At 45.7% G+C, this 22,972-nt stretch overlaps 1 protein-coding gene across 1 annotated transcript in view; it reads right to left on the bottom strand.

Moving 5' to 3' along the window:
- The window catches only part of LOC147105149 (TBC1 domain family member 30-like), an 89,529-nt gene that overhangs the window by 34,682 nt on the left and 31,875 nt on the right, over nt 1-22,972 (bottom strand). The window contains exons 4-5 of the mRNA XM_086011751.1: nt 19,575-19,700; nt 9,415-9,600 (exon numbers count right to left, since the gene is read on the bottom strand). Coding sequence (XP_085867877.1) covers nt 9,415-9,600; nt 19,575-19,700 — 312 coding nt within the window. The remainder of the gene's footprint in view (nt 1-9,414; nt 9,601-19,574; nt 19,701-22,972) is intronic.

The following is a 22,972-nucleotide window of genomic DNA, read 5'->3' as shown; positions in this document are numbered from 1 at the left end:
TTGGCTGGCTGAGCCACATGTGCATCCTGCCACTCTGGGGGTAAGGCTTGGGGATTAGGGCCAAACACTCTCCCAGGCAAAAGCAATCGAATACCTATATCCAACGTCAGACATAATACAACGATAACAGCACTATCAAACTCCATGTGCTCAGGCCAAGGCAATCGAGTACCTATCACCAATGTCAGACATAACATCAATATCGAGTTCAACAATTTCAGACTAGGCCCTTGGCCCCTGTGTTTTCTTTTTCTCTCTCACATGGCAGCAGTTAATGATTCTGCCATTGCCATTTACACCTCATCTCGAGTCATCTTTTGTTTCTTAACTTGTCCCATTACCATCTCCTTTTGCCTTGCACCATCATCCCTTTCGTCTTTTAATCTCTCCTGCCTTCCAGCCTATCACAGACCTTCCCTTTGTTCTTTCCTCCTCTCCTCCTTTTCCCTGCCCTGCACTTGCTTAAATATTCACAATATGTATAAATGATCTAGACGAGGGAACTAGATGTAATATCTCCAAGTTTGCAGATGACACAAAGCTGGGTGGGCATGTGTGCTGTGAGGAGGATGCAGAGAAACTCCAGTATGATTTGGACAGGTTGGGTGATTGGGCAGATGCATGGCAAATGCAGTATAATGTGGATAAATGCGAGGTTATCCACTTCGGTGACAAAAACAAGAAGATAGATTATTATCTGAATGGCAATAGATTAGGAAAATGGGAAGTGCAACGAGACCTGGGTCTCCTTGTGCACCAGTTGCTGAAGGTAAGCATGCAGGTGCAGCAGGCGGTTAAGAAGGCAAATGGTATGTTGGCCTTCATAGCGAGAGGATTCGAGTACAGGAGCAAGGTCACCTTATCTGAGGAAGGACGTTCTTGCCATGGAGAGAGTGCAGCAAAGATTCACCAGACTGATACTTGGGATGGCAGGAATGACGTATGAGGAGAGATTGGATCGATTAGGCTTATTTTTGCTAGAGTTTAGAAGAATGAGAGGAGATCTCATTGAAACTTATAAAATTCTAACAGGACTAGACAGACTAGATACAGGAAGGATGTTCCCGATGGCAGGGGAGTCCAGAACCAGGGGTCACAGTCTAAGGATAAGGGGTAAGCCATTTAGGACAGAGATGAGGAGGAATTTCTTCACCCAGAGAGTGGTGAACCTGTGGAATTCTCTACCACACAAGGCAGTTGGGGCCAATTCATTAAATATATTCAAGAAGGAGTTAGATATATTTCTTAAGGCTAAAGGGATCAAGGGATATGGGGAGAAAGCAGGGACAGGGTACTGAATTTGGATGATCAGCCATGATCTCATTAAATGGCGGAACAGGCTCGAGGGGCCGAATGGCCTACTCCTGCTCCTATCTTCTATGTATCTATATCTGTTACTTCTCTAATTTTTTCCAGTTCTGATGAAGGGTCATCGACCTGAAACGTTAATTCTGTTTTTCTCTCCACGATGCTGCCTGATCAGCATTTTGTGTTGTTGTATCAGCTGTGGGGAAGTTACTGGAATCTATCATCTGGGACAGAGTGACTGAGCACTTGCACAAATATGAGCTGATCAGAGAGAGTCAGCATGGATTTGTGAAGGGTAAGTCATGTCTGACTAATTAGCTGAATTTTTTGAGGAGGTCACTAGCATGATTGATAGGGGAGTGTCTATGGATGTTGTCTATATAGACTTCCAGAAGACATTTGATAAGGTTCCGCACAAGAGATTATGAGGAAAAAGGAAAGTGCACGGTATTGGAGTCAACCTTGCAAAATAGGTTGTAAGATAGGAGACAGAGATTAGGGATAAAGCAAATGTTCTCTGATTGTTGGGATGTGGTGTTCCCCAGGGATCTGCACTGGAGTCTCACATTTTCTCCATATACATCAATGACTTGAATGAAGGAATTAAGTTGCATATCCAAATTTGCAGGTTACACAAAGTTAGGAGGTACAGTAAGTTTCATAGATGGGCACAGGAAGTTGAAATGGGGCATGGAGAGATTAAATGAATGAGCAAAACTGTGGCGGATGGAGTTCAATGAGGAGAGATTGAGTAGACTAGGCCTATATTCTCTAGAGTTTAGAAAAATGAGAGGTGATCTCATTGAAAGATACACAATTCTTACAGGGCTTGACAGGGTAGATGTAGGGAGGATGTTTCCCCTGGCTGGGGAGTCTCGAACCAGGGGTCACAGTCTCAGAATAAGGGGTCGGTTACTTAGGACTGAGATGAGGAGAAATTTCTTCACTCAGAGGGTGGTGAATCTTTGGAATTCTCTACCCCAGAGGGCTGTGGAGGCTCAGTCGTTGAGTATATTCAAGACAGAGATCGATAGATTTTTGAATATTAAGGGAATCAAGGGATATGGAGATAGTGCAGGAAAGTAGAGATGAGGTAGAAGATCAGCCATGATCTTATTGAATGGTGAAGCAGGCTCGAAGGACCAAATGGCCGACCCCTGCTCCTATTTCTTATGTAATGTGGAGAAATGTGAAGTACAGGAAACTCTCGATTTACCGGCACTTAAATAACTGGAAATCTCTGTTAACCGGCAAAATTCAGGAGTAGGTTCAGGTAAGTTTTACTTCATATTAGTGGCCGTTCCTGGATCTGTGGCCGGGTTCCTGCACCTGTTGCTAAGCAACAGGGACGCTTGGATCTTGTGGCTGGGTTCCTGCATTGTTGCTAAGCAACAGGGACGGTTGGATGTTGTGGCCGGAGTTCCTGCACCTGTTGCTAAGCAACAGGGAAGCCTGGATTTGTTGCTGTGTACGGAGCTCTCATACCTTTCACTATACCTCTCTGTAATCCGGACTTCTTGATAAACCGGCACCACGCCGGTCCTGTTGGTGCCGGATAAAAAAGAGTTTCCTGTAGTTCACTTTGGATCCAAGAACAACAAATTGGAATATTTTCTCAATGGTGAGAGAATAGGAACTGTGGGGGAGTAAAATGATTTAGGTGTTCGTGTACACAAATCACTAAAAGCTAGTGCACAGGTACATAAAGTAATCATAGAATCATAGAATGATACAGCACAAAAGGAGGCCATTCAAATCAATCAAATCAAATCAAATCAACTTTTATTGTCATTGTTAGTGCACAAGTGCAGTACAACGAAATGTAGGCTTGCGGCTCCCGGGAGTGTACAATTTGGATTAGGACACTTAAACATTTCAACATACATTTGTACATATATATTAGCATAAATATGACCATAATAAAGTGCATCGGCAGATGTGCAGGCTTTAGAGTTTATTTGTGGAGTTCAGTAGGATGACAGCCCTGGGAAAGAAGCTGTTCCTAAATCTGGTCATACGGGTGCGAATGCATCTGTAGCGTCTTCCAGATGGTAGGAGGGCGAACAGACTGTGGCTGGGGTGGGTAGGGTCTTTGATGATGGACCGTGCCCTCCGTAGGCAGCGTTTCTGATATATATGTTCTATGGTTGGTAGCCGGGTGCCGGTAATGCGTTGGGCAGTTTTGACTACCCGCTGCAGGGCTTTCCGGTCATGGGAGCTACAGCTGCCGTACCATACCGTGATACAGTTTGTCAGGATGCTCTCTATAGTGCAGCGGTAGAAGTTAGAGAGGATCAGGGGTGACAGATTACATCCCTTCAGCCTCCTCAAGAAATATAGGCGCTGCTAGGCCTTCTTCACCAGAGAGGAGGTGTTGAGGGACCAGGAGAGGTCTTCCGTGATGTGGACTCCGAGGAACTTAAAGCTGGCCACCCTTTCCACCTCCGCCCCATTGATGTGGATGGGGGTGTGACTTCCGCCTTTGGACTTCCTGAAGTCCACGATTATTTCCTTTGTTTTCTTGGTGTTAAGGGCCAGGTTGTTGTTGGCGCACCACTTCACGAGATGCTGGACCTCCTCCCTGTAGGCTGACTCATCGTTGTTGGTGATCTGGCCTACTACCGTGGTGTCATCTGCAAACTTGATGATGGTGTTGGAACCATTAACAGCCACACAGTCGTGGGTGAAGAGGGAGTAGAGGAGGGGGCTCAGCACACATCCTTGTGGGGCCCCCGTGCTCAGGGTCAGGGGCTGTGCCAGCTCTTTGAAAGAGCTTTCCAATTAGTCCCACTCCCCTGCTCTGTCCCCATAGTCCTGCAATTTTCTCCCCATTAAATATATATCCAATTCCCCTTTGAAAGTTAGTATTAAATCTGCTTCCACCACCCTTTCAGGCCGTGTATTCCAGATCATAACAGCTCATTACGTAAGAAAAGTTCTCCTCATCTCCCCGCTGGTTCTTTTGCCAATTATCTTAAACCTGTGTCCTCTGGTTACCAACCCTTTTGCCATGGAAACAGTTTCTCCTTATTTACAATATCAAAACACTTTATGATTTTGAACCTCTCTTTTAAATCCCCCCTAAACCATCTCTGCTCTGAGGAGAATAAACCCAGTTTCTCCAGTCTCGCCACATAACTGAAGTCTTTCATCCTTGATACCATTCTAGTCTACCTCCTCTGCACCCTCTCCAAGGCCTTGACATCCTTCCTAAAGTGAGGTGCCCAGAATAGGCCACAATACCCCAGCTGAGGCCTAACCAGTGTTTTATAAAGGATTAGCATAACTTCCTGGCTTTTGCACTCGATGCCTCTATTGATAAAGCCCAGGATCCCATATGCCTTTTTAACAGCCTTCGCAACTTGTCCTGCCACCTTCAAAGACCTGTCTACATACAGTCCCAGGTTTCTCTGTTCCTGCACCCCCGTTAAAATTTGTACTATTTAGTTCATATCGCATCTCCTCATTCTTCCTACCAAAACGAATCACATCACACATCTTTGCGTTAAATTTCATCTGCCATATGTCTGCCATATGTCTGCCCACTTCACCAATCTGTCTATTTCCTCTTGAAGTCTGTTACTATCCTCCTCACTGTTTACTACATTTCCGAGTTTCGTATCATCTGTAAGCTTTGAAATTTTGCCCTGTATACCCAAGTCCAGGTCATTGATTTTTTATCAAAAAGGCTAATGGAAGGTTGGCCTTTATTTCAAGGGGACCGGAATATAAAGGGGAGGAAGTGATGCTCGAGTTATACACAGCCTTGGTCAGGCTCCATCTGGAGAACTGTACTCAGAGGGCTGATCTAGCGAGGTATTTAAAGTGATAAAGGGATTCAATAGGGTAGATACAGAGAAACTATTTCCTTTGGTGGGGGATTTCAAAACAAGGGGGCACAATCTTAAAATTAGAGTTAGGTCATTCAGGGGTAAAATCAGAAAGCACTTTTTCACTCAAAGCAATCTGGAACTGTCTCCCCCCGAAAGGCTGGAGTGTTGGGTCAATTGAAATTTTCAAGACTTAGATCAATATATTTTTGTTCGATAAGAGCATTGAGGAATATGGATCATAGGCGGGTAAATAGAAACATAGAAACACCAGACTGATACCTGGGATGGCAGGAATGACATATGAAGAGATATTGGGTCAATTGGGCTTGTATTCGCCAGAGTTTAGAAGAATGAGAGGGGATCTCATTGAAACTTATAAAATTCTAACAGGACTAGACAGACTAGATGCAGGAAGGATGTTCCCGATGGCAGGGGAGTCCAGAACCAGGGGTCACAGTCTAAGGATAAGGGGTAAGCCATTTAGGACTGAGATGAGGAGTTTCTTCACCCAGAGAGTGGTGAACCTGTGGAATTCTCTACCACAGAAGACAGTAGAGGCCAATCCATTAAATATATTCAAGAAGGAGTTGGATATATTTCTTAAGGCTAAATGGATCAAGGGATATGGGGAGAGGGTACTGAATTTGGATGATCAGCCATGATCTCATTAAATGGCGGAACAGGCTCGAGGGGCCGAATGGCCTACTCCTGCCCCTATCCTCTATGTTTCTATGGGTAAATAGAGTTGAGGTACAGATCAGCCGTGATCTGATCGAATGGTAAAACAGGCTCGAGGGGCTGAAGGGCCTACTCCTGTTCCTATGAAACTGAACAGTGTCATTTTTATTTTCCTATCTACTTTTAGTAATCCAATGATGCTAAAACAGTATTTATTTTATATTCGTTCCAGGGACGTGGGCATCACTGGCAAGGCCAGAATTTATTGCCCATCCCTAACTGCCCTTGAGAAGGTGGTGGTGAACTGCCTTGCTAGGCCATTTCAGAGGGTGATTAAAAGTCAACCCCGTGGAGTCACATACAGGAAACTTTCGTTTAACCGGAGGTTAAAAGTCCGGAAAGCTCTCTCTACCGGCAAAATTCAGGAGCCGTTTTCTATAAGTTTTTTTACTTCTCGTTGCTTTTTTTTTCCCAGTCAGGCTCTGCAAGGTCTGTAGCTAAGCAATAGCTTCAGCTAGAGACTGGCAGCTGCAGCCGACTGTTTTGAAGCTGTTGCTAAGCAACAGGGTTTGTTGATTCACACGGAGCTGAAAAGCTCTGTATGTTTTAACATTGCTGCTGGTTTATACGGCAGTTTTGATCTAACGGCACCAGCTCGGTCCCGTCAGTGCCGGATACCAGAAAGTTTCCTGTGTAATGATGGCAGATTTCCTTCCCTAAAGGACATTAGTGAACCAGATGGGTTTTTATGACAATCCGATAATTTCACAGTCACCATTACTGATATTAGCTTTTAGTTCCAGATTTATTTAATTAACTGAATTTAAATTCCCCGCTGCAGTGGTGGAATTTGAACTCACATCTCTGGATCATTAGGTCCAAACCTCTGGATTATTAGCTTAATAAGCTAACCATTATGTTACCGTTCCCGCTGATGCAAAGTAGATGTTTCAGTGAATGAGAGGGAGAGCTGCAGTCTGGATCTGTGCGGTGTCTGTGTTGTGACTGGTTTACAGATAGATGCAGGGAATCATTTCAGTTGGTGAACACGTCACTGGCAATTTCCCACTCTGATGATCAAAGCCCTTAGCCATGCAACCCAGCAGTGATTTGAATAAAACATTTTGACAGTAGAATCCCACAAGATACTTTATCTACACCAAGAAAAATATTGGCCCAAAAAAAAATGATGATGCTATGCGGTAGAAAATCCGGGCTTGCTCATTGCAGTGGGACGCTGGGCACGATCTCTGTGCCTGAATGGTGAGGCTCGAGGTGCCCCCTGTGAAGGGCCAGCTGATGGAGTCAGCGAAAATCGGGTAAGTGAGGGCTGGGGTCTCAGGAGATTCGAGGCCAGAGATTGGGGGGGAGGGGTGGAATCAGAGACCAAGGGGGCGATTTCGCCAGCCCTGGGGAGGGCGGGACTGCCGGGAAAATGGCAGAATCTGGGGGACGGGTACCCATCCCGCCCCCAACTCGCCTCCGTGCCATCTTCCCGGGAGGCGGGTAGCCGACCCGCGTCGGGTCCCGTCTCCACGAGGTGGGAAGGGGATTACAGCCACTTAACTGCCTGTTAACAGGTAGTTAACAGGCAGTTAAAAGGATTATCCCCATTTTTCCACCAGAGGCGCAGGCTTCCCGACGTCGGGAAACCACGCCAGGGTCACCGAGACGAGCAGTGGGTCTGCGGGGGTCAAAAGTGCGCTGTGGAGGTAAGTGAAAGTGTGGCGAGGTAAGTGTGTGAGGTGAGTGGAAAGTGATAGAAAATGTTTACTTACCTTTGTTTCTTCCTGCAGACTTCAACCGTTGGGGATGTGGAGACTCTCGCATCTCACTGGCAGAGATGACAGATGGCGGCTGCATTCTCCGATGCAACAACCATCTAATTTCTGCTCACAAAAGAACTGTCAAACAATGACAATTCAGATGAAATGTCATATGCTGACGTTCTCTGTAACCGGCTTCCCCTTAATTATCCTAAGCCCGCTGGGCGGGCTTAACAAGGTCAATCAAGGGAAAATAGCGTGGGTTGGCCACAAGTCGATGGAAGCGGGACTAAAACCCGACAAGTTGGAGTCCCGCCTCCAAAAGCTCCCCATTGACAAAATCCAGCCCCAAGGATCGGGATATAGGAGGGCCGGGAGGGGAATGAGAGGCCGGGGGTTGGGATATAGGAGCCGGGGAGAGGCATGGGGTGGTGCTCGACGGGGGGGGGTGAGGGGGGGTTGGTGGGGCGGTGGTTGAGCAGCCGCCCGCGTTCTTTAAATGTAGGTTTGGGACAAACACTCCTGCTCTTCCCAGCTCCACATTCAGGTAAGTACATTCCAAAAACTTATCTTTTTGGTAGCAGGCAGGCCCAAGGTCTGGTTTTACTGAGGTAAACCAATCTTGCAGTAGGGGCCTCAGACAGGCGTTAGGTCTTTTGCGCGTGCAAATAAGGTGCCTAACGCCAGTCTCCGGCATGGGCACTGTGTGATATTTTTCCCAATATGGTAGCCGGCGCACTTCTGGTTGGAAATGTTCGCGTACTTCCTGCCTGCCACATTGGGGCCTTAGTAGACCGGTTAGCGCCCCCAAAAAAACGGCCAAATTTACATGTCCTTGATCTCTGGACCCCTACAAAAGTTAAAAGGTAATCCTTAAAACAAAAATTGACGATATTGGACAAAGGAATGGGTCATTCCCTCTGCAGTCCCTGTTCAGTTTAGCACAGCATTTTAAAGATGAATCAGGAATTCACATTGAAGTATTAGCAAGCATTACTCTGCCATACAATTTCCTGTTAATCTTTACATTTTCAGTGTGTTTGCTGTGATTCTCATGTGGTGCATTGCATTTATGTGCAGATTTTAAGTTTTCCCATCTACTGGCTGATTTTTTTTCCAATGGATCTGGCAGATGCCAAAAGCACAGAGAAAGATTGTTCTTGAATTTGAGCCAGGCAGTGTTTCAGATGATATTCAGATGCTAATTTGGTGGACTTGCAGGAAATGTAGGTCTGACCGAGTAGAAAACTGACACCATCTTGAACCACTTGGTCCCACTGCTTGTGAAGCTCGTTAACTGGTTCGAGGGGTAACCGCACATAAATGAGTTGGGGGGCGGGGTGCAATGGTGGAGACATTAAAGAAATTCCACTATTTGGAATGAGGGAAGGGAAGAAGGGGACATAATCTAGGTCCAAAAACTTGGGAGGGGGATATGTACTCCTCTATCTCCATCCCCCCTCCCCCTTCAGTGGTTGCATCTATGTAACTCCTCTTTGTTCAAGTTTTGGTCACCTGTCCTAATATCTCCATATCATTTTGTTTGATAACGCTCCTGTGAAGCGCCTGGGCACGTGTTTTGCTATGTTAAAGGCGCTATATAAATACAGGTTGCTGTTGTTGAGCAAGGAGATGTACAGGTTTTGGTAAAAGTCATTACCCTGCTGCATGAAGGCCTCCCCTAGCCCGCAGCTGGAGGACGTTGGGTAACGTCAGGCAACCACAAGGTGGGGAGAGGAAATGAGCCAGAAAATGGGAAAATCTAAAATAATGGATGATTTTGCGATGTTTCTAATGACGTAAGGTATTTCAAGAGTGTTGTAACCTACCTTTAATGCATCTCCCTCATCTCTTTCCATCACCTTCAGAATGACTGCTGCTGGTATTATGTAACCTTGACAGTAGCCAATTCTCCTATTCCAGTGAGCATAGGCTAGTAGCAGTCGTTTTAGTGCGCTGTTGAATGGTTCCACATCAGCGCCACTGTACAAGTTTGAGCTGGACTGGCGCAGATCCTGAAAACAAGAGTCCATGGAAAACAAAATCAGCTTTTTCTTTGGGCTTTTACAAGCAAACACATTTATCTCCTATCACATGGTCAATTATTGGATTTGTTTGCTTTAGCTTAATTCAAATAGTGCAACAACTTTTAGTGAGTCCAAAGCTAGTTTAGATAACCTTTTCCATCTTTTTCCAATGCTGTTCGACACTCTCATTTTAAGCTGTGGCTCAGTGGGTAGCACTCTTGTCTCTGGGTCAGAAGGTTGTGGGTTCAAGTCCCACTCCAGGGACTTGCAGCACCAAAAATCTAGGCCGATACTCCAGTGCAGTGCTGAGGGGGTGCTGCATTGTCGGAGGTGCCATCTTTCAGGATGAGACGTTAAACTGAGGCCCCGTCTGCTCTCTCAGGTGGATGTAAAAGATCCCATGGCACTATTTTGAAGAGGAGCAAGGGAGTTATCCCCGGTGTCCTGGCCAATATTTATCCTTCAATCAACATCACTAAAAGAACAGATTATCTGATCATTATCACATTGCTGTTTGTGGGAGCTTGCTGTGCGCAAATTGGTGGCCGCGTTTCCTACATTACAACAGTGACTACACTTCAAAAAGTACTTCATTGGCTGTAAAGTGCTTTGGGACGTCCGGTGGTTATGAAAGGCGCTGTATAAATGCAAATCTTTCGTTCTTTCTTTCCTGGAAGTCTGTCAAGCTTTTTGAAGTTGCTCGTGGACTACAAGCAGCATAGATGGTGGACTCCATGCCCATGTTCCTACATTTCAACAAAGCTTCAGCCTGAAGTAGTGAGATTTTGTTACATATAAAGCACAATCTGAAAATGAATAGATTGTATGCAGCGCTGAGGAAGCAATGTTGTATAAAGAACAGAAAATACTGAAAATACACACAGTCTGTGAAACCTGAAATGTTAACCTGCCCCTTTTATTTTCAGATGCTTATTTTATGAGCTTGATCTGTATTTCTAACATTTCTTTTGTTTTGTTTTTCTTATTTGCAGCATCTGCACTTTTTATTTTCATCTGCAGTACTAAGGATGCTCATCATAAGCGAGGCGTATGTTTACTACAGGGAAAGTGATCCTGGCCAGTGGGAAATAATCCTTGCCGATGGGGTTTATGATTTATCTTTGCAGGGAAAAAAGTATTATCGACCCAGATGGGAGTGCTTATTTTAACCTGGGTTGTGCTTGTAAAGCATGTTCCTTTAATTGAGCCACTATCAGCATCAGAGCTGCTCAGCACGAGCTGCAGCTTCCCCAGGGCAGTGCAGTTGCCATAGCGACCGTGTAGAAACATCTGCCTTTTTATGAATCCCGGGCCACAGGAAACACAACGGGCTTCTGAAGCACTGTCTAGTTGTGAGACCCCTGTCAGATCACAGAAGTGGTGGGTTGTCGCACTTCATAGGATCATAGAAGGGGGTCATTCGGCCCATCGTGCCTGTGCCAGCTCTTTGAAAGAGCTGTCCAATTTAGTCCCACACCCCAGCTTTTTCTCCATAACCCAGCAAGTTAATAGAATCTTGTGGTGATAAGTTGATGAAATTGATTATTAACAAAACGCGGCCACGCCAGAGTGAAGTGAAAACCTAATATACTCAGATAAAAATAAAGCAAAATACAATTATCTACTGGCCGGCTCTTAAATCCTCAAGGACATGCAATTTATCAAAGGACAGCTTTATTCGTCTGAACTCCCGCCACACAATGCTGAAGGTAATAAAGGAAAATAAATGTGCCTGTATTGATGCTTCACAATCCTCCTTTATTGTCATGATGGAAAACTGCTGATTATGGACATTTTAATGGAAAGAAAGAAAAAAAGACTTGCATTTCTATAGCACCTTTCACAACCACCAGACGTCCCAAAGCGCTTTATAGCCAATGAGTACTTTTTGAAGTGTAGTCACTGCTGTAATGTAGGAAACCCGGCAGCCAATTTGCGCACAGCAAGCTCCCACAAACAGCAATGTGATAATGACCAGGTAATTTTTTTTTTAGTGACGTTGATTGAGGGATAAATATTGGCCAGGACACCAGGGATAACTCCCTGCTCTTCTTCGAAATAGTGCCGTGGATTCTCTTACGTCCACCTGAGAGGGCAGACGGGACAGTCTCATCCAAAAGACAAAATACTGCAGGTGCTGGAAATCTGAAGTATAACAGAAAATGCTGGAAATACTCAGCAGGTCAGGCAGCATCTGTGGAGCGAGAAACAGAGTTAACGTTTCCGAAAGATCACTGACCTGAAACGTTAACTCTGTTTCTCTCTCCACAGATGCTGTCTGGCCTGTTGAGTATTTCCAGCATTTTCTGTTTATATTTTAAGGATAAGGTTCCCCTGCAGCGACATCATGCATTTTCATGAGAAGGTCGTGTATGCCGCAGCTACTGCCTTCTGATTGAAGTTTCACTTCCCATTGAAAATGTCACCAAGTGTCACAGCAATTTTAAAGCATAACACTGGAGTACGGGGCCTTAGAGACAAAGGTAAGGGGGGAATTTTGCCAGCCCTGGGGAGGCGGGTATGGAGGCGGGACTGCCGGGAAAATGGCAGAAACAGGGAGCGGGTACCGAACCCGCCCCCAACCCGTCTCCGTGCCATCTTCCCGGGAGGCGGGTCCCCGACTCACGCATAGACCCATCTCCTCGAGGCGGGAAGAGGATTACAGCCAATTAATTGCCTGTTAACAGGTAGTTAACAGGCAGTTAAGAGGCTTATCCCTATTTTGCCCTTGCAAGTGCGGGCTTCCCGACGGCTGTGAACCTCGCGAGGCGAGCAGGGGGTCTGCGGGAGTGAGAGGGATCGAAAAGTTCGCTGTGGAGGTGAATGATGGGTGCAAGTGTGGAGAGGTAAGTATGAGAGGTGAGTGTAAAGAGTTAGAAAAAGTTTCCTTACCTTTGCTTCTTTCTGCAGGCTTCAACCCTTAGGGATCCAGAGGTGCCTCACCTCAACGGCAGAGATGACAGAATGGCTGCTGCATTCTCAGATGCAGCAGCCATCTGATTTCTGCTGAGGAAAGAGGTTTGGTGAGTCTTCAGTCCAAGGGCTCACCTTAAAACAGAGATTGTCAGTGTTTGACAGCTTCTCAAAGCTGTCAAACGATGACAATTCATCTGTCAAAAATTTTTGACAGATGAAACGTCATACGCTGACGTCCTCTGTCACCGGCTTCCCCTTAATTGGCCGGCTAAGCCCACAGGGCGGGCTTAACAAGGTCAATCAAGGGAAAATAGCGTGGGTTGGCCGGACGTCATTGGGGGCGGGACTGAAACCCGATAACCAGCAGTCCCACCCCCAACGTGCCCCCATTGAGAAAATCCAGCCCTATGTATCAGTAAATGTACAGACGCCTGTCTTTATAATATTTCCAATACACACTTAGGGCTCGATTTTAATAGCCCTGAGGAAGCGGGTTTGGAGGCGGGTCCGCAGCAAAAATCGGAAAAAATCGCTTCAGACACCCAACCCGCCTCCATCCCGCCCCCACCTGATTTTTGTGTCTGTTCAGCTGCTCCCAAACTGACCCGACGGGAACCGGTGGGACAGGTAGTTAAGGCAGTTAAGAGCCTGTTAACTGCCTTGCTAATCATATTTTCATAGTCGTTTCCCATTTTCGTGCTTCTGGCTCCTGTTTCCCGACTTGTCAGAAACAGGTCAGGTTCAAGGAGACGAGTTGCTGGAGGACATGATTTGTATGCATTGGTGGAGCACTTTAAAAGGGCCCCTGAAACATGGCTGACATTCAAATGCAACAACTTTGCTGTTGTAGGTATGGGATCAGATTTTGCACATCTACTGACCTTGGGGGCGATTTTCTCACTGGAGGCGAGATGGAGGCGGGTTTCAGTTTGGGTGGGTTTGAAACTCGCCTCCACTGATAGTTTTCAAAAAATTGTGATTTTCCCATGATTGGCCACTTGATTTCAGAGGTGTGAGATACCTTGCTCCATTATATTTTGGGACTGAAACTCGCCTCTGCTGACATCACTTTTCCAGTCTGATTTTATGGCTTCTTGCTGCCTTGGCTCATTCCACAGGATTTCTGCCTATGCTGCACCACCTGCAACATATTCTGAGAAACCACTATGTCCAATTCCAAGGCAAGGGCCTCCCCGAGGCTCTCGGATGAGGCACTGCAAATGTTGTTTGAGGGGGTGACAGCTAGCAGGGAGGTGCTCTTCTACTCATCTGGGAGTAAGAGGCCTCCCAAAGAAACCAAGGCTGTGTGGGTACAGCTGGCAAAGGATATAACCTCCAGATCTGTGTGCAGATTGGGAGAATGTTTCTGTGTATTGATGAAATGCCATCCCTGTTGGAAAGCATTAAAATGATTTGATACTAAAATGTTGACGTTATGGCATCTGTTCTTTCGCCTTAGGCAGCTCCACATCGCGGGCTCCGCCACACTTGCGTTGTCAGGTTGGTGGCCTGAGTGAAAGGAGGCCAGAGAGTTATGTCCATTGTCAATGATGTCTGAGGATGGAGCCAAGGACATGTGCCAACTTGGGCAACCTACGCAAATCTGGCCACGATCAGTTCATCCCTTGCATCCCGGGCAGCCATGTGCTCGCGTGCTGCCGCTGCTGCTGGTCGATGCACCAGTGCTCTGACCACCTCCTGCTCCTCCTCCTCCTCCTCCTCAGCCTCCCCCTCCCCCTCCTCATCTGAGGTCCATGGAGAAAGAAAACAAATGGTTCCCATGCTGCTTGCAGATGCCTCCATTGGGGAAGTGCTCATTGCAAGCGGGGAGAGGGTCTTTCAAGGATGTCCCACAGTTGATAGATTCAAGCTGTAGCACCTCCGACTTCGGAAGGCCCTCTAAAAGTGCTCAAAGACCTTTTAAAGCAAAATTCTGGCACCTGCAAGTAATCCTTGATGAAATAAACGATGTATTGTTGGACCTGCAGCAGTGAGGAGACCACCCACGAGTCAACCCGCCAGGTTTAGCTGGCGTGGTTTAGGAGGGTTGTGGAACACGCCGACATGCTCAAAAAATCACGAGGGCCTCTCAAAATAGGCTTAGAGAGGCTCTTAACGAGCATTTAATGATGCTAACTAGCGCTATGGCCAGCTGGAGGCGGGACCGTTTCCAGAACTTCAAAACCGGCACCGGCAAAATCCCGTGGAGGCGGGTTCTGAACCCGCCCTCATTGTTTCTGTTTTTCCCGCCTTTCCCGCCTCCAAACCCACCTCCTCCGACATCAGAAAATCACCCCCCTTGTGACTGTTCAAGCTGACACCCATCTGCAGTGTGACATGAATGGAATAATTTCAGGCCACTTCGGCTGTGCGCTTGCAAGCTTGTTGCCTCAAATGAAATCTATAGCAAGGGGATGGGAAAAATTTATGCACTCTCATCCTGGTCCTCATAATCAGAGGAGTAGCAGCCACGTGGCTCAGCGCAGATCTTCCTGGGAAGAGGAGTAGGAGGAGGATGAAGGGTGCCTTGCATGCCCGGTTGTGACCAATGCAGCATCCCTCCAGTTCACTGCTGCCTGTCAAGCAGGGTATGCACACTGCCATGCCACATTAGCATAAGCTTACTCTTCAACCATAGGTGGCTACCATATGGCTCTGTAATTGCAGGCGACATTTATCCAATGTTATACATCATCTCTGCAATACCCTGTTATTTCCTATCACTTTTACCAGCAGCATTGCAAAAGCAAGTCGCTCTGAGCCCTCAATGTGCTTTTGCCATTTCCCAGAACACATAGGCCACACAATCAACCGTTTGCCATAATTTTTCTTTCAACATCACAAAAGGATAATAAACCAGCAACAGTCAGAAAAAAAGATAAATTACCCAAGTGACTCCCCTTGTGACTATAGATGCTTAATCTTTCTCTTACACGTGCTTCTACGTTCTTCCCCTGTGGCTTCAGCAGATGTAGAGGCACCTTGCTGACTAGGATGCTGTGCCTGCTTAGACGCCTTTGGCGGGCATCCTCTGGGTTTGGGAGCCTGGCAGGGCTCTTCAACAGTCTGCTCTTCCTGCGGCTGTGCAGGGGCTGAAATGGCCATCTCAGTTATCTCCGCAAAGTGGGTCTCTGACCAAGGGCCTCGCAGCGGCATGGTCGTGTGAGCGCTTTGAGAGGAGCCCACACTTCCTTCTGTCCTGCCAACAACATCCCTCTCACGGGCCATCCGGAGGGAAGAGAATCTCCCTGTGCTCTCTGACAGCATCCACAAGTACATGAAAGTAGTCATCATTAAATCGAGGAGCTGCCTTGCCTCTGGAAGAAGTCATTGCGTCTAAATCAATATCAATGAGTCCAGGAATCCACAAGAGAAAGGCTTAGGCTGAATGGCAGCTTTAAAAGCAGCAGTTATGATGACGTCATCAGAGGCGGCCAGCCGACCCGATCGCACTCATTGGACCGGCCAGCGCGCCTCATTGAAATCAACAAACTCACTGAATCAAAATCGGACATCAGCAGCTGAAAGCGCAAGAGGGGTCTCCTGGTATTTTCAAAACCCCCCAAAAATAAAGGAACCTGAAAAAATCAGTTAGCAACAGTTGCAAACGGTCTCCAATACTTCAGAATGATGAGAAATACAGTTGTACCACAACATCACAAATTCTGCCATCACGATCTTCGTTTTTATACTTTTTCTTGGCGCTAAGAGAAGCATTGTTGAAGTAAAGGGCGTCCAAACTTGATAATATGAACTCTTGATAAGAAGAATTAGTTTGTCATCCCCAATAGCTCTTTTCTTCCATTTGGTTAGACCACACTTGGGGTAGTGAGTACAATCCTTGTCGCCATATTATAAAAGGGATATAGAGGCACTGGAGAGGGTGCAAAAAAGATTTACAAGGATGATACCAGAAATGCGAAGTTATACCTCTCAGGAAAGGATGACCAGGCTGGGTCTCCTTTCTCTTGAAAAGAGAAGGCTGAGGGGTGACCTGATAGAGGTCTTTAAAATCATGAAAGGTTTTGATAGAGTAGATAGAGAGAGAATGTTTCCACTTGTGGGGAAGAGCATAACTAGAGGCCATCAATATAAGATAGTCACCAAGAAATCCAATAGGGAATTCAGAAGAAACTTCTTTACCCAGAGAGTGGTGATAATGTGGAACTCGCTACCACAGGGAGTGGTTGAGGTGAATAGTATGGATGCATTTAAGGGGAGGCTAGATAAGCATATGAGGGAGAAGGGAATAGAGGGTTATCTGATAGAGTTAGATAAGGAAAGACGGGAGGACGCTTGAGTGGAGCATAAACACTGGTTGGGCCGAATGGCCTGTTTCCGTGCTGTATATTCTCTGTAATTCTATGTAATTTCTCTAGGTTGTTCACCATTATCCAGTCAGTTGGGCAAGTGACCTACTCCCAGATTTCTGCCAATATTATTTTGTAACCTGTCAGCCAACTGAGCATCCATGAGATGTTGTGGACCATCAGCAGCAGCAGAATTGTACACCACAATCTGTAACCTCATGGCTCAGCTCACCCCTCACTCTTCCATCTCATTCAAGCATGGAGATCAACTCTGGTTCAATGGGGTGTGTAGAAGGGCCGGACAAACCTTAGAATTAGGCACCAACATCGTGAAGCTGTAACATAGGGCATGCTAAACACCAAAAGCAGAACAATATAGACAGAGCTAAGTGATCCTACAACCGACAGATCAGTGCAAAGCTCTTTAGCTCTATCGTTTCCAGCTGACAATGGTGGTGGACAATCAAGTAACAAATGTGAGAAGGAGGCTCCCTGAATAGCCCATCCTCAACCATGGTGCAGCCCAGCACATAAGTGCAAAAGACAAGGCTGATGTGTTTACAAGTGTCTTCATCAAATGTGCCGAGTTGACAATCCTACTCGGTCTCTCTACCTGAGGTCCTCACCACAATAGGTACCAATGTCCATCCAATTTGATTCACCCCACCTGACAGTCAGAAGCAGCTGAGTACACTGGACAAAGGCTATGGACCCAGACATAATCTCGGCTGTAGTGCTGAAGATCTGTGCACCAGAGTCTGTTACTCCCTTAGCCAAGCTGTTCCAGTACACTTGCATATACCCAATAATGTGGAAGATTGCCCAGGTATATCCTATCCACAAAAAACAGGATAAATCTAGCCCAGCCAATTGCACCCTATCAGCCTCTTCGCAATCATCAGTCAAGGTGATGGAAGGAGTCATCAATAGTTCCATCAAGCAACACCTACTCACCAATAACCTGCTCACCAATATTCAGTTCAGAGCTCCCGACCTCATCACAGCCTTGATCTAGAAATGAACCAAAGAGCTGAATGACAGAGGAAAGGTGAGAATAGCTACCCTCGAGTTCAAGGCTGCATTCGACAGAGTTCGTCACCAAGGAATCCTAGCAAAATTGAGGTCAATGGGGAATCAAGAAAAAGACCCGCCAATGACTAGAATCATATCTGACACGTAGAAAGATGGTTATGGTTGTCTGATGCCAAAAATTGCAACCCCAGGACATTTTTATTGAAGACCAGAAGCTTGACTGGACCAGCCATAAGAACATAGAACATAAGAACATAAGAAATAAGAGCAGGAGTAGGCCATACAGCCCCCCTCGCGCCTGCTCCGCCATTCAATAAGACCATGGCTGATCATCGACATCAACTCCACTTTCCTGCCCGATCTCCATATCCCTTGGTTCCCCTAGACTCCAAAAATCTATCTATCGCAGCCTTGAATATACTCAAAGACTCAGCATTCACAGCACTTTGGGGCAGAGAATTCCAAAGATTCACAACCCTCCGAGTGAAGAAATTCCTCCTCATCTCGGTCTTAAATGGCCTACCCCTTATCCTGAGACTGTGCCCCCTAGTTCTAGACACTCCAGCCAAGGGAAACAACCTCTCAGCATCTACCCTGTCAATCCCCTTCAGAATCTTGTATGTTTCAACATCAAGATTATAAGAGCAGGCCAGGAGCTGGATACTCTGCAAAGAGTGACTCCTCAATGCCTCTCTATAACCTACAAGATTCATGTCAGACGTATAGAATAATCACCATTTTCCTAGATGGGTGCAGCCACAACAACACTCAAGAAGCTTGGCATCATCTAGATAAACATCCCTGCCAGTGAACTCATATCGACTCCCTCCACCACTGGTGCACTGTGACTGCAGTATGTATGATCTACAGGAGGCACTGCAGCAATTTTCCAGGTTTACCTCAACAGCATCTCCTGATCCCACGACCTCTTCTAATGAGAAGGCCAAGAGCTGCAATATCATGGGAACGCCATTCTGACTTGGACATATAACACCATTCCTTCATCATCTCTGGGTCAAAATCCTGGGATTTCCTACCTAACACCATAGTGGGAGCCCATCAGCACAACGACTGCAGGGTAAAGGAGAAGGCCCACCAACAACTGGGCAACTCTCTGGGCAACTTGAGATGGACAATAAATGCAACCATGCCAGTATTGCTCACACTTTGAGAACAAGTAAAAAAAGTATCAAATTCAGGAGTGGTTCAGGTTGCCTATCGCTCTGATTTTCCCTGTATCTGCCGGGAAGCTCCTTATTTCCATACCTCCCGGAATGGCACACATCAGATTTAAATCTCATGGGAGGTAACTTTTACCTTGACCGCTTTAGCAATAAACTGGCAGAACGAATAGCCTGTCTGTATGTAGGACATCCCCGCGTTTCATTCCCATTGAAATCAATGAAAATGAGAATCAGGCGGATTCTAGAAAGGGAGTACAATCCACTCTGGCAGTTTACTAAATGGCCTCCTTTGGCATATGAAGTCATGAACATGTGCTTTGTTATAGCACACTGCTGTGAAGTACAGTGCTACACCAAGCCTCTGCACTATCAGTTTTACTCTTGTGACAACGTAGCATACAATAGAGGTTAAATAGGTCCCGTCTTTAATTTTAGGTCTCATGTTAATTCAAATTCAATTCCAATTAACTTCAGATTTGTGACTAGGGATTATGGCAAAGTCCAATTACTGATTCCTTACCTTGTCTATCTGGATTCCCAATGCATTCTCGTCTAGGTTTCTTTGCTCGTTAAGAAAAAAGTGCTTGGTCTTTTCCCAGTCAATGGAGATGCTTTGAAGGTAATGGTCTGCCAACGTTACCCAGACCTACAACATGGGATTCAATGAACAGGATCTTAACAAGCTGATAAAGACACAGACACTAATGCAGTGCTTCAGTTCCTTGATGCTAAACAAAAAAAGTTTGCTGAAGATTTTGTTTTCAAATAAGCTAATATTCGAGGCACATCATCAGACAGAACCCGCACAGGAACTGTGTATGAATCTTTTAAATTGTACACTCACAGGCAGCAAATGAGTATACTTATTAAAAAGTTCACCTCTACTTTTTCAAAAAGATTGGTTTTTGCCCGTAGTTGACTGATTTATTTTCTCTCGAATACTTTGAGTGAGGAGGCAGGCAAGCTGCTCCCGGGCCTCCAACAGTGCCGTTCTCTAATTGGAGCCCAGGAGATGCATGAGAGCAACACACCTTGATTCTCCTTCCAATCTTCCCTACTTGCTTGTGGGGAAGAAACGACCCTGAGATGTGGAATTCTACGAGTGACAACCAATGGTTCTCCATGCCAAATGAAGAAGCTGTTGAGGGAGGTGCACAGGGAGCAGAGGCACACTGTGAAACACACTCACCTGAGGCAAAAATAGCTCAAAAGACAGGTCGCTCTTGGTCTCAACCTCACCACCATCTGGCTTTCAGTGATAGTACCAGCTCTTCAGCTACCACGTCACCAATATATAGAGAACAACAGATACAAGCGAGACAGTATGAGGCCGTCAATTAACCAAGGGGTTCAGATAATCTCAAACTTCAAGGGCGAAGCCAAGCAATTTATGCATCAGCTGAACCTTGAGATTAGATAACTACCTTGAAATCACTCCGCAGTCTCTGTTACCTCATAGAAACAATTGTAAATTTATGAGCTGGTTTCATTCAGTCTTGTGTCTACTTGTGGGCTGGTAGTGGCTCTTGGTGTGGATACCAACAGTTAGCACACTCCACGTTGCTGATGGGTGAAGATGCTCGCACTGTAGGAATATGCTTGTGATGTACTTAATGCAAGGTTACTAACAAGCCACAATTAGTGGAAAATTCTATGGGAGAACATTTTAATAAGCAACAATTTTATATCTTTTTCCATTACATTGATTTAGTCAGCACAAAAGGTCAATGTGGAAACAGACTTCATTTTTAAAAATATACAATATTTCTTGATCATGTTAACACCATGTGAATTAAATTCATTGGGTCCACAAACACACCATGAGAAGAATTTGTGGCATTTCATTACAATTCCAGAAGAAATCCTCTTTTGCTGTGGTTATTAATACAAGTTTCTAAGCTAATCTATCTAAATGTTAATATGTTGCTAGACAGCAGTTCCCAGGGGCAATTAAACTGTCTAGTCTTTTCCAGTAATATTCATCTTCATCAGTTCAGTATCAGTTTTCATCCCATCATTTATAAAGCATAATAACTATTTTATTCATAAATAATCATGTACTACCTTTCACTTTGTATGTATTATTGCATTGCATTTTACCTTTAACCCATTCAGGTAATTGTGATCTTTCTGCACCAGTGCAAAGACTGACATTTTCATTGGTCTGAGATAAGGGACTGGATTTTGCTAATGGGGAGCGTTTGGAGGCGGGACTCCCACTTGTCGGGTTTTAGTCCTGTCTCCATCAACTTCTGGCCAACCCATGCTATTTTCCCTTGATTGACCTTGTTAAGCCCGCCCAGCTGTCAAAGTTTGTGAAGCTGTCAAACACTGACATTCAATGTTGTTTGATGAGTTCTTGAATTCAAGACTCATCAAACCTCTTTCTTTTGCAGAAATTAGATGGTTGTTGCATTGGAGAATGCAGCGGCCATCTGTCATCTCTGCCACGGAGGTGCGAGACTCGCCGCATACCCAACTCTTGAAGCCTGCAGGAAGAAACAAAGGTAAGTAAACTTTTTCTAACACTTTCCACTTACCTCACATATTCACCTCTTCTCACTTGCACCCATCACTTACCTTAAAAGTGCACTTTTGCATCCCTCCGGCCCCCACAGACCCACTACTCGCGTCGATGACCCTGGCGGGGTTCGCAGCCTTTGGGAAGCCCGCACTCTTGTGGATAAAATGGGGATAATCCTCTTATCTGCCTGGTAACTACCAGTTAACAGGCAGTTAAGTGGCTGGAATCCCGTTCCCGCCTCCAAGGAGACTGGACCCACCTCCTGGCAAGATAGCACGGAGGCGGGTTGAGGGAGGGTTGGGCACCCGCCCCCAAATTCTGCCATTTTCCCAGCAGTTCTGCCTCCATACCCGCCTCCCCAGGGCTGGCAAGATCGCGCCCATTGAGTTAGATATGTCCAGATGTTATCAAAACAGTCAAACATGTAGCTTTCAAAGAATCTGTTTACTAGCCTGTGCAAGTCTAAATAGATGCATCATAACTATATAACTTATACAGCGGTTTCAACAACTCTAAGGAGTATGGGTAAGAACTACCACCATTTAAGAATGAGATTGGGTGTCCATGCGAGTGTAAGCATGCGCCCGCAAACAATAATGTGTGACACATGCAACATGTATATAAGTTAATATTCCTATCTGCCTTCTGCGTTCCAGACCAAAAGAAAATATTAAACCTCTACAGAAACCTAAATAAAGGGCAACTGATACTGAAGCCCACTGTATGGGGTGTCACCAGGTTGAAAAGAATTTTTAAAAAATGAGATAAATCAAGAAGTAGTGGTTAAATGATGTGAAGCTTGGGGTTTAAAGCCCAGTAGATTGCAAGAGGAAGAGGAGCTTGAAAGAGAAAAAGAGTTACAGTTTTCTACTATTGAATTGGAGTAGGAAATGAGTCTTGATTTCAACATAGTGCAGGGGAGAGGAAGACTGTTTAGCAATGCTCCCTCTTACTTTTTTTGGCCCCCCGCAGCCCCTTTAAGGGGCTGCGTGGCCCATTCAAAATACCCCGCAGGCGCAGTTGTGGTTTTGAAAAGCCGGCTGTGCGGGTTACCTGGAGCGCTGCACAGCTGCGCAGCTTAAAGGGAACATTGTTATGTAGGATGTCAAAATTTGAATTTAGGAAGAAGAAGGCAGAAAAATACAGAGAGGCACTGACTGTGATACAAGTTACAATGTTACAAAGTAATTACAGCACAGAGTCAGGCCATTTGGCCCAACAGGTCCATGCCGGTGTTTAAGCTCCACACCAGCCTCCTCCCACCCCTCTTCATCTAACCCCATCAATATATTGGTACTCCCTTCTCCCTCGTGTGCTTATCTAGCTTCCCCTTGAATGCATTATGCTATTCGCCTCAACTACTCCCTGTGGTCGCGAGTAATAGTCTTGACAAG

The sequence above is a fragment of the Somniosus microcephalus genome, chromosome 18, assembly GCF_052327205.1.
Source record: "Somniosus microcephalus isolate GS21.2 chromosome 18, FLI_Smic_1.0, whole genome shotgun sequence".
NCBI classification, from domain to species: Eukaryota; Metazoa; Chordata; class Chondrichthyes; order Squaliformes; family Somniosidae; genus Somniosus; species Somniosus microcephalus.
The sequence above is the reverse complement of the archived record's forward strand: the minus strand, read 5'-3'. Positions and strand labels throughout refer to the sequence as shown.